The 11,868-nt window shown below is 38.2% G+C and overlaps 1 protein-coding gene across 6 annotated transcripts in view; it reads left to right on the top strand.

Annotated features, from left to right (window-relative positions):
* Nucleotides 1–3,313: 3,313 nt before the first annotated feature.
* Nucleotides 3,314–11,868, top strand: part of ppip5k1b (diphosphoinositol pentakisphosphate kinase 1b) — a 43,000-nt gene continuing 34,445 nt past the window's right edge. The window contains exons 1-7 of one of the 6 annotated variants that reach the window (XM_022684099.2): nt 3,314–3,534; nt 7,712–8,026; nt 8,816–9,011; nt 9,105–9,195; nt 9,537–9,622; nt 10,634–10,788; nt 10,896–10,997. In XM_022684099.2, the coding sequence (XP_022539820.2) occupies nt 7,868–8,026; nt 8,816–9,011; nt 9,105–9,195; nt 9,537–9,622; nt 10,634–10,788; nt 10,896–10,997 (789 nt within the window). In that variant the 5' untranslated portion in view covers nt 3,314–3,534; nt 7,712–7,867. The remainder of the gene's footprint in view (nt 3,535–7,711; nt 8,027–8,815; nt 9,012–9,104; nt 9,196–9,536; nt 9,623–10,633; nt 10,789–10,895; nt 10,998–11,868) is intronic. The other 5 variants (XM_022684106.2, XM_022684103.2, XM_022684111.2 and 2 more) reach the window with 5 other exon arrangements.

Below are 11,868 nucleotides of genomic sequence, written 5' to 3'. Positions count from 1 at the left end.
ATTAGACCAGTGGTTAGCTAACTTCTGTATTTACTGAGTACTAATTGCCACTGACACACGAAATGTTATACCTCCATAACGTAAAAATACGAAGAAAAAAATATATATATAATAATAATTCTTAACAAGGGAAGTCAGTTTCAAAATATTTTATTTCAAGCCATTTTGAATAATTTATATTGATCTGTTGCTTATGAGATTTTGACAAAAGGTTAAGCAACCTTGCATATTAAAACGATCTCTACACAATGTACAAATGCTGGACAGATTTAAATAAAACAAATATAAAATCATAACACACAGTAGACTGAACATTTAATTTCTAACAGTAGTAGTTACAGGATTTTTTAAATTAAAGCCAGGGGTTGCACAATGCCCAAACACTGATGCTAATATACTGTCGTCAATGACCAGTGAAAGGGTGTACAGCTCTGAATCCCAATAATTCAGTCTTATTCAGTGTATCACAAAATCTCCACTGAGTGATTATTCTAATCCTAATAATAAAAAAATCTACCAAATATGATGCAGCATCAGATTAAGCCACAATTATCAATGCAATCCCACATCCCGAGTGGTCTGATCTGTAAGTGGAAATGTCCTCAGTGACCCTCTGCAGGTTCTTAGCTATACCAGGCCTCTCTCTCTTTCTCAGCGACTACCCCCCTCCTCTTCCATCCCACCCCCACCCCTAAGCCCTACAGTCATCACTCAGCTCGTGTATGGTGTAGACTTGGAGCTGGAACAGGCTCTCTTTGACTTACTTCCCATCTCCACAGCTCACTGGGGTATTGACACACAGCCTTTCACTGTCCATCAGGGGGAAAAGTGCCCTTTTTATAGGGTTCCATCCAAATGAAAGGGGGTATTATGGAGATGGGGCAAAGGCAGAATCATATACCTGTACATGGCACTGGCCTAAATGCTTGGCAGGATTATTGAGGTTATTTTTAAATCATAATTTTAATACACATTAATCACCATGTCATATGTGCTGTTTGATGCCAATATCTGGAAATCACCTAGGCATATTTTACATAGTTTTTAACATAATGTTCTAATAACAACATTAGAAGTAAAATAATAAACAATACATAGGATTTTACTAGGACATCCCATGGAAAAAAAAAACATATTTAAACAAAAAAAAAAAAGGTAATTCACATAAATACAAATGAATGTAAATATAATTATTGTGCCTAAAAAATCTGGTGCAGCACATCAGGTGCAGATCATTATAAGAACATGGACAGAGGATTTTGGAGGAGCCTGTCTTGACATGTGCTGTCCTTTCAAAAGGACAACATTTTATTTAGTTAGTTAATCATTATTTAATTATTTCCTTCTTTCTGTATTGTTTATGTATTTAAATAAAAAAGAAGGCCTTTAATGTGTGTCCTAATTTTGATACATGATTTTAATTGCAGAAACAACTACAAGCATTCATCTTATTGTACACAAGACATGCAGAATATGTGATTATTTCAGTGCTTTGAGGCTTGGCAATATGGGAAACCTCCATATATCCTGAATTCCAGCTCTCTGCTGCTCCCCTTGGGCTGTGGGGATAGAAGAGAACACAGCTTATTTGGTAAGGCCAGATGATGTTACATAGTCATATGGTGGACGTGTGTGTGTGAAAGAGAGAGAGAGAGAGAGAGAGAGAGAAAGAAAGAGAAAGAGACAGAGAGACTACACCACTGGCTGGTAAGACTGGTTTGGCTCAATTAACTTCTCAAAAAACTTTTAAAGTATCACATGCAGTGATTCGGCTTTATACAAGTGCTGCTGATGTCATTGACCTGATGTCATTTTGACTGATTAGCAGTTTTCTATGTAATACACGCCATGCTCTGAATCTTTTGATGATTTAAATTAATTTTGTATGGTAGATGGTGGGATAGTCTTTCATTTGCACACAGACGAACATTTTCTGAAAGTGCTTCACTATTTGTAGATGCAGTTTGTCACAGGTTGCTCCAAAGAGACTCTAAAATGTTATTTTTATACACAGTGATGTAATTAGTTGCTCATCTAGCTGTTTTTATCAGTACCACTTATTTTTCCAGCCTTTTTACTGCACCTGCCCCAACCTTTTTCACATATACTGCTGCGATTAAATATCTCAATTTTAGTAATTGTTTTATGTTCTTTTGAGTGAATAAAATATGGATCTATGAAATTTGTGAATCCTTGCATTTAGTTTTTTTTATTTAACGTAGAGAATTATTTTAAACACTACATTAATATTTTCCCTGCTTTCAACACACCTGATCCAACTACTTGCCAATTATAGATGTAAAGTGGTTGTGTTAAAGCAGGAAACACTAAAATGTGCAGGGAAGTGAGCCACACTGGTTGCGTGCAGAAACCCCAGAAACCCTCCTTTTTACTTCATTTCTCCTCCTCACCTCTGTAACCTGGAAACTGATTTAGTGGTGCCTTCTTGCATTCTGTATGAATACCGGAGGAGATGAAAAAAGCTGCTTAAAATCCTCCTTGGATCGCCTTCTAACAGAGGATACACCAGAGTATCCTATCCTTTTGGCCCCGCCCACAAAGCACCTAAGCACACATTTTTAATCGAATTAATTACTTATCATCACTTATTATAAAAAAATAAAAAAATAAAAAAATAAAATGCAACAAAATTTAAAAAATATAAAAAAATATTTGGCAAATATGACCATATATTTGCTGACTGTTTGTAATTGGCTGGGCAGTGTTAAGGGAGCTGAAAATGAGCGTTGTGATTGGCTTAGTTCATCAGTAGTCAACCTCCTATTAAATGGATCACCTGACCCATTTCCCCAATTACTGGTCCTCCTCTCTACTCATCGATTCCTCTCTACCTTCTTCTGGAGTAGGAGAAGTGGAGTAGAAAAGGAGGATGAGGAGAGGAGGAGTAGCAAAAGTTTCTGGACGCGGCTACTGTATGACCCTCAATTACAGTTCATTCTCTCTATTCCTCTTCCTCCTCTTCTCTCCTCCATTTCTCCAATACTATGGCGTATGAAAGGAGGAGTAGGAAAGGAGGAGGAAAGGAGGAGTAGGAAAGGAGGAGGAAAGGAGGAGTAGGAAATGAGGAGGAGAGAAGGAGTAGGAAGGGAGGGGGAGAGGAGTAGGAAAGGAGGAGAAGGAGTAGGAAAGAAAGAGGAGGAGAGGAAGAGTAGGAAAGGAGGCAGAGGGGAGGAGGAGAACAAACGGAGGAGGAGGAGGAGGAGGAGAGGAGTAGTAGTAAAAGTTTTGGACGCAGCCACTGACTGAGCAGGGCTGAGAAACTCGGGTCTATCTTACCTTCCTCGCCAGTGCTGTAGGTGGCAGTCATATATCTATCTACAGCCTCTGAAAACAATTGCACATCAAACGAAACCAGTTTGCCAATGCGTGTATGTGTGAGAGTGTGTGTGGTGTGTGTACGGTGTGTGTGTGAGAGAGTATGTGTGTGTGCTTTTTCCAGAGTTGCTGCTGCTGTGCTTTGTGTTGGCAGGAGGTGAGGAAGTTGCAGCTGTCAGCCCACAGGCTGCTCTGAGAGTGAGTAACACAGTCTCCACGACTTCTTCTTTTTCTTCCTGTTGTCTCTTCTGTACACTAAACTTTCTGAGGGAGCAATGGACAGACTTTAGGCTGAGTTTAGTCTGTTTAAACTGAGTTTAGACTGTGTTTAGGCTGAGTTCAGACAGTCTGTGTTTAGAGAAGTTAAATCCGGGGCGGAGTTTCGCCTCTGAAGTCCTCCTAACCTCAGCTTTCTATTTTGTAAAGTGAACACATGAAGCGGCGCGAGGAAAAACTCAAGCAAGTTAAGTAGTTTCCCGGTAGTTTAGCGGAGTCTGTAGTTTGTTAGTGTGTGATATGTCCTATTTTACTGTATAAATATAATGTAACTAGTTTAACCCGAGCTGAAGGAGCAGGGCAGCTTCCTGTCAGTCAGTGTCGCTCCGCGGCTCCTCGGGGCAGCGCGTGTCCTTCAGGCTGGACCCGGGCTGGCTGGTGTTTTTTAGGAGTGACGGACAGATCTGTGTAAGTAAACACTGACCGCGGGGAGGAGGAGACCGGGGATCCAGTTGCTGTTGGGATGCGGCCCGTATGTGTTTGATTTCTTCGGACGGACCCCTGAGGCCAAAACTTTCTCACTGCCAGCTAAACTTCCACCAAATTAATTTTGGTACATTGCATTGGCGATTTAAAAGACTGTAATAATACAGACTAATACATAATACAGCTCTGAAAAAAATAAGAGACCACATCAAAATAATCAATTTCTCTGATTTAACTATCTATAGGTATACGTTCGAGTAAAATGACATTTCTCTCAAATTCCAAATAAAAATATTGTGATTTAGAGCATTTATTTGCAGAAAATGAGAAATGGCTGAAATAACAAAAAAGATGCAGAGCTTTCAGACCTTATAATATAATAATGCAAAGAAAACATCATAATCATAAAGAGATCAGAAATCAATATTTAATGGAATAACCCTGGATTTTAATCACAGTTTTCATCTTTCATCTTGGCATGATCTCTTCCACCAGTCTTACACATTAATTTTGGATAATTTTATGCCACTCCTGGTGCAAAAATTCAAGCAGTTCAGCTTGGTTTGGTGGCTTGTGATCATCCATCTTCCTCTTGATTATATGCCAGAGGTTTTCAATTTGTGAAATCCTTGTAAAATCAAGAAATATATATATATATATAGATATATCTATATCAAAAGTCTCAGAAAATTAGAATATTAAATAAGACCAGTTGGTACTTTTGGCAGTGTGGACAGTGTGCCAAGTCCTGCTGGAAAATGAAATCTGCATCTCCATAAAAGTTGTCAGCAGAGAAAAGCGTGAAATGCTGCAAGATTTTCCGGGACTATGGACTTGATATAACACAGTGGACCAACACCAGCAGATGGCATGGCTCTCCAAACCATCACTGATTGTGGAAACCTTACACTAGATCTGTCTGATGTCTTTTAGCAAAAGCAAAAGGATGCTTTTTAATAACCCAGTCCATTCATTTTTTCTGACTCTCTAGAAGTAGCCCACCTCTCAGTGGACCCGTGTTCTGTGCTGACAGTGATCAGTAAATCAGTGTTTGAATGGAACTAATAGCACATTAATGCTGGATGGAGAAAAGGTTGGCTACGAGTATGGAAATGTCACACTTGACTTTAGCTGGGTTTGAATTTTCCTGTCTCACATGTGCCAACAGTGATTGAGTCACTGGTTAATGATTTTGGAAAACTAATATAAAGTCAATGAGTTCATATGTCATGCTGCTTGCTGTACTCTTGGTCTCTGCTGTGATGGTGTTGTAGGATACAGTGGTAAAAAAATACTCATATTAAGCCAAAAAGGTAAAAAATCTAAATCTACAACATGCATGCATTTAGAACTCATTTTTGGCTATACATTTTGCATTTTAATACATATAATATTTTCTCAGATATCAGTTTAATATACCTGTCAGATACAAACTGACAAGAAGCAGTCATTTAATGATGTGAATATAATTTTTATAAAAATGTGTATTGTATTGTATTCACTTTACAAGACAGGGTTTTTTAAGCTGTCAGTAGTTGTTTGCTTGACAGCTTGGTGCAGCAAAAGTTCCTTTTGATTGAAAGTTTGATTTTCATGTTTTGTTGCTTTCCTAAGTGACGATCAAATCCTTTACCAGAAACAACCATACTATGATATATTTACATTAAACTTTTAATGGTGTTAAAACCATTAGTGAATGACCTATACGACATGCAGGTAGGGAGTTCTTTTCACTTAAAATTAATAAAATATATAATTTTACCAGTGGTTCCCAAACATATTGCTTAGTTGCAGACTTACCTTGTTTTACCTTTGACAGTGGTGTTTTATTTAGATAATTGAATGAACTAAATGTCTGAAACGGTAGTTTTGAATGTAATTACAGTACTGTAGTATTATAGTATTCTATTATCTGTTTGTTTTGTAGTGGCAGCTATTTATGGAGTTAAGGGCTGGCAGTCTTCCTATCATAATGGAGGTGCTATACAGGATATGATCTCAAAGGTCAGAGAGTTTGGCAAGGAGTGACTGGTAGCTTTATTCACAGGCTCCAGACTACAGCAGCACATGTCGGTGCTGTTGGACTGGCTTCTAATCTGTTGGCAAATAGTTTGAGGAAAAGAGGAGGAAATAGGATTTTCTGATTTGAGAACAAGAAGTGATTTTGAGAACAATTCCAGGCAGTTGCAGGAGTTCTTTTTAGAATTGGTTCTAATTAATGTTGGAAGACAAATGATAGTACCAGGCACTGACGTCACACATTTTGAATGCAGTATAAAAGACGTATTGGTTGCGTGTTTTTGCTTAAGGCTGTTGGGTGTTGTGCAACATTGATCATACTGCCAACACAGTAATGTGGCAGCAATTCTGGAAAGGCTGGAGTCTCTGGAGTGGGTAGGCTACTTTGTGCACAAGGGGATCATTTTATTTCATTGTTTACTTTATGTTATTTCCTAGTTATTTATGCAAGAAAACCCAAACCGGGCAAAGATTTTATGTGCATTGTGGCCTTGTTAATTGCATGTCAAATATAAACAAGGACACACAGTGTCACTGATGCAGTGCACCACTCTTACAATAGAACTTTATTTGTTTTTGGTCTGGGTTTTTTTAAAACCCAACATATATATTGTATTTTGGGGGTTGTGTTCCAAAAAAAGCCACACAAGGCCATGCCTTTTGTGTCATTCCCAACATTCCAAGCTGAATTCCTAGCATGTGTTTATGTTGAAGACCAACGTGTGCATCTTCCATATTAGTGACACACTCTTTTTGGACAGCCAGGGTGAAAAAATAGGTCACGTGTTGGTGTTTTCTTTTGATGGACATTGTTAATTAGGTACTGGGTAGTGCTAACACAGACAGATATTCTGTAGGTGTACCCGGATCACCTTCCATCTGTTTAAGGATCTTGGAATGTTCTGTGGTTGCTCTGTGAATATTAGTTAGCTGTAATAAGTGCCTCTGCATTTATTTATGTCTGTTGATTTGAGTTAGCGTAGGCCGACGCTGGCTAACTGAGAGTAGCTTCCTGTCAACTTAATGTTGCTTGTCAACACTTACATGGTGATGAGTTATCTTTGGGAGGGACAGTCCACAGTATTTGATCTGTCCCCCTCTTCCCCTCCTCCTTAAGAACTGCCCCAGTGATATTCTGAGGCTCTTCCTGTGCTACTCACTGTCACACTCATGCTCACACTTACATAGTCTAGTCATGTAATGTTCCGTAAGACGAATATAGACATGGCTAAGTGCATGTGTGCAGAAGAGCATACTTGAAAATCAAGAAGAATGGTAAATGTGCAGATTATGCACTAAAGTAGGTCTAAGGTAAGTCTAAATACTTGGATGATACTTCAGTGTTTAGTGGCTAAAGTCAATTATCTTCTGACCTCACGCCAACCCAGTTAGGTTTGCGCAACAGTGGCCACTATCTGCATGGATGCTGAAACGTGATATGATATACTGTAAGGTGTGACTACATATCTGCAACAGACTGCAATGTGATGCCTTTTCCCCTGCCGTCAGCATACTGGTGGGCATGGCACATGACTGCAGTAGTGCTGAAAAAGCACTGGACTTTAGCGAGACTTGCTGTGAAGGACACGTTTAACTTGTTCCTCGTTTCTTAGCTATTAACCCATTAACTCATCTGACGCCTCCTTTTTTGCAGCTGCTCAGGCTCCAATATGTTCTTACCGCTGTCCTGAAGCCTAAACAAAGGCCAGGAGGTCAGTAAGATGATACCTCATCCTTGAAAGAGAAGACAGGAGCAGCAGAGACCGTCACTCCTAACAGAACAATGGAACTTGGAATATTTGGCTGACACATGCATGGAATGTCAAAGCTGACAGGAGAGGAGGGCGTCCACAGCAAGGTTCCCCAGTTTCTGGTGGGCTTTGAGGATAATGAGTGTAAAGAAGTGTTCAGGGGAAACATGAGGAACAGTTCGGATCTCTACGATGAAGAGGAGGATGAGGATGATCTGGTAAATGATCTGCAATTTATGTTTTGGTGTCATGAAACAATATTGATTTTAATATAACAGTATTGACAAATAATATGACAAATGCATTGTATATTGTGAAACTGCATTGCCACATTTGAGGAAATATATATAAATATATATAGTCTAAAATATCAACAGATACTACAATATATTGTGCAGTGAGGGGGAGATACTGAATTACAAAACTAGATTTAAAAGATTTGGGTGGTAAAATCAATTGATTTTAGTTGTACCCAGTATCCATTAGATATTTACCTACTGTAACTGTTATCTTTAATTGCTAGGTAAACAACAGACAGTGGTAGGAAGTGTGTGTGTGTGTGTGTCTTTGCAGGCCAATAACAGCATTAAAAATTAAACAGCACAATGAAAGCGGAAAATGACTTACGCTAGATATAGCCAAGGGTTCTCTGCTAGGGGTGTAAAGGTCAAGGTTTGATACGAGTACAACACACTGGTAGAAACAGACACATAAGACTAACCCATGTTTCAGTTCATTTAGATTTAAATTTGAACAGAGATATGTGTGATTTTTTTTATTTAGTTTGATATAGTGTCTTCCTGGCGTAAATAATACAGTCTTTAGTGTGTTTTATTTTTACCATGTTTTTTTTAATTCACTATTATGTTCTGAGTTGAAGAAGGATGTTAAACCTAGAATATTGGTAACATACTTTATTTGCATCCTTCCATCTTTTTACACAGGTTGCAAAGCTGTAGATCTTAATATACCAGAAGTAGTATTAATGTTAATGTCATGTTCTGAAGGTCTCGGAGCGCCAGATCGTGGTGGGAATCTGCTCCATGATGAAGAAGTCCAACTCTAAACCCATGACCCAGATCATGGAGCGGCTCTGCAAGTTTGAATACATTACTGTGGTCATCTTCCCAGAGGATGTCATACTCAATGAGCCGGTGGAGAAGTGGCCCCAGTGCGACTGCCTCATCTCCTTTCATTCCAAAGGTAAGATACAACTTTGTTCCAAATAGTTGAATAGTTAGCTCTGCTTTTTGTGATTGTTTTTCACTGTTGCTGTTTTTTTTATTGCATTTGAAGGATTTCCTCTGGACAAAGCCGTGAGTTATGCCAAATTGAGGAACCCTCTTCTCATCAATGACCTCAACATGCAGTACTTCATTCAGGACAGGTGGGAATGGGGGGGAAATAGATTTTTTTTATTATTTGTTCGAAGCATATCGTCGCTGTCCAATGAATATCACTTATCTCCAAAACAGCAACTTTACAGGAGACAGAAAAAACATTGTAAACTTTCAATGGAAGTCAATTTAAAAAGAGTGTATTTCAGGTAATTTTCTGTTGGTTCGTTCATCAAGAAATTTAGCACAATGTAAGGGACAGTTTGTCTGTTCAAATAATAAAATAATTTAAAAAAATCAACAAAAATGGAGATGGAGTGTTTTTCATAGGACAGTGACGAAATCCATCTTGAAAAAGGCTTTATCAAACACTTTTGAATGATTGTTTTAGGAGGGAAGTATACCGCATTCTACAGGAGGAGGGTATTGACCTGCCACGCTATGCTGTGCTCAACCGGGACCCTGACAGACCTGAAGGTAAGTTTTTTTTTTTTTTTTTTTTTTTTTACAGTACACAAGAAATTATTACATGTAGCTATTGGTTTAGATAGATAACTACATACACATACAGTATTGGGCATAGTTTAAGGCAGGGGTATCCAAACATTTTTTGTTGGGGGCCAGAAGGAGAAATATATTTGAAGTTACGGTCCACACTCTGTAATAAAACTAATTATGAAATATACCACTTTAAATAATACTTTTTTCCTGATTATTTCATTTACACACCATTTTACATGACTTACTATCTTTATTTTTGACAGGGATGTGTTAACTAAGATTTTTCAAATTGATGTTTAATTTCATGATGTCTCTTAATATTAAACTTAATTACGGCAACTTTTAGACTCTTTGGCCCGTTTTTCTGCGCTAGAAATGCACACTCTCTCCGCTTTTACACTCTTTGCCCCGTTTTTCTGTGCTAGAAATGCGCACTCTCTCCGCTTTTACACTCTTTGCCCCGTTTTTCTGCGCTAGAAATGCACACTCTCTCCGCTTTTACACTCTTTGCCCTGTTTTTCTGCGCTAGAAATGTGCACCCTCTCCACTTTTAGACTCTTTGGCCCGTTTTTCTGCGCTAGAAATGCGCACCCTCTCCACTTTTAGACTCTGTTGCCCGTTTCTGACACCTAGCGTTCAAACTTTGAATCTCACATTATAAAAACCTGCTTAACAGCGGGCCAACTTTCATTCTATTTCTGAAATACCTCGCGGGCCGCTCCAAAAAAGGAAACGGGCCGCAAATGGCCCGCGGGCCGTAGTTTGGACACCCCTGGTTTAAGGGCTTCTAAACACATTATTTACAACCATTATTTAAAACCTAGTGTTTTGTCAGTCTTATGGTCTTATTTGTTAAGGTATAACAAAGTTATCTAAGTACTTATTATTCAATAATAATAAATTGTTTTAGCTAGTTATACAGTTCATATATACATATTACCACATACATTGCCTGCCTTCTAGTATAATATCTGCTGTGTGTGACAGAATGTAACCTGGTGGAGGGAGATGACCACGTTGAGGTGAATGGGGAGGTTTTTCACAAGCCGTTTGTGGAGAAGCCAGTTTGTGCAGAGGACCACAATGTCTACATCTATTACCCGACCTCCGCTGGGGGAGGCAGCCAGAGGCTTTTCAGGAAGGTGCAGTGCTTTACTGTTACATTACATTACATTACAGATGTGTTAGTAAAAGTGTTTCTGTGTGTTCTGTCTTTATAAAGGTAATTTAATTGTATTTTATGTTGTAGATCGGGAGCCGCAGCAGCGTGTATTCCCCCGAGAGCACTGTTCGTAAGACTGGGTCTTACATTTACGAGGAATTTATGCCTACAGATGGTACAGATGTTAAGGTGAGTGTGCTGATGCTTCTTTGCATGCCAGAGAATTGCCCGAGAACTTTCTTACTCTGTAACAGTTGCTTAATTGTAAGCATTTGTAAGAAAATGATTCACAAGATTCTGTGCTTTTTAATACCTTAACACACATGATTAATATTATAATAAATCTGAAAAGTAACTTGCATTACTAGTTTAACCTATTACAGTCTGTAACTTCTTATATCGAAAAAATAAGTAAAAAACAAGAACCACCATGAAACTCTGATGAGTTGACAAGTCTTCAGCTTTTGATGCTAGAAAAAATAAAAAAGTAAAAATAGATAATTATAATAAATATTAAAATTGTGATTTTTCTGTCCAATTTTAGCGTTTTCATATGGGCCCTATTAAGTGGCATAATTAAAGGAAAGTTGCAGTTTTATTCTATTTGTTGACATGATTCAAAAAGAGCAGATTGTCATCCCTCTTCTCTAAATAATAAAAAAAAAATTCTGATCAGGCATCTCAACAGCATTGTTCCTTATTAAAATTACAATATTTGATTTGAAAGCAGCAATAGTGTTTACTAGCACTTAAACATGTAAGACAATAAACAAAGTTCAACCCCGCCAACCCTGACTGGTATTGGGTTGAATGATCGGGCCATCTCTACCAATCTGCAGAAAAATAATAAGTCAGTAGAATTCACTAGAGGTTACTGCATTTTTTAGTAATACGTCTTTCATTTTTCTCAGCTGTATTTTACTGAACACCATATAACTATATATTAAACCTCTTTTAAAAAAAAGTTGGAATAGGTCGATGGGCTGTACAAAACATATTTAAAATCACTTTTACAAAAAGAGATCTCACCAGCTCTATTCTTACCAGTATTAGTCCCTTT

Source organism: Astyanax mexicanus, chromosome 10 (genome assembly GCF_023375975.1).
Source record: "Astyanax mexicanus isolate ESR-SI-001 chromosome 10, AstMex3_surface, whole genome shotgun sequence".
NCBI classification, from domain to species: Eukaryota; Metazoa; Chordata; class Actinopteri; order Characiformes; family Acestrorhamphidae; genus Astyanax; species Astyanax mexicanus.
This window is presented reverse-complemented; position numbering and strand designations above follow the sequence as displayed.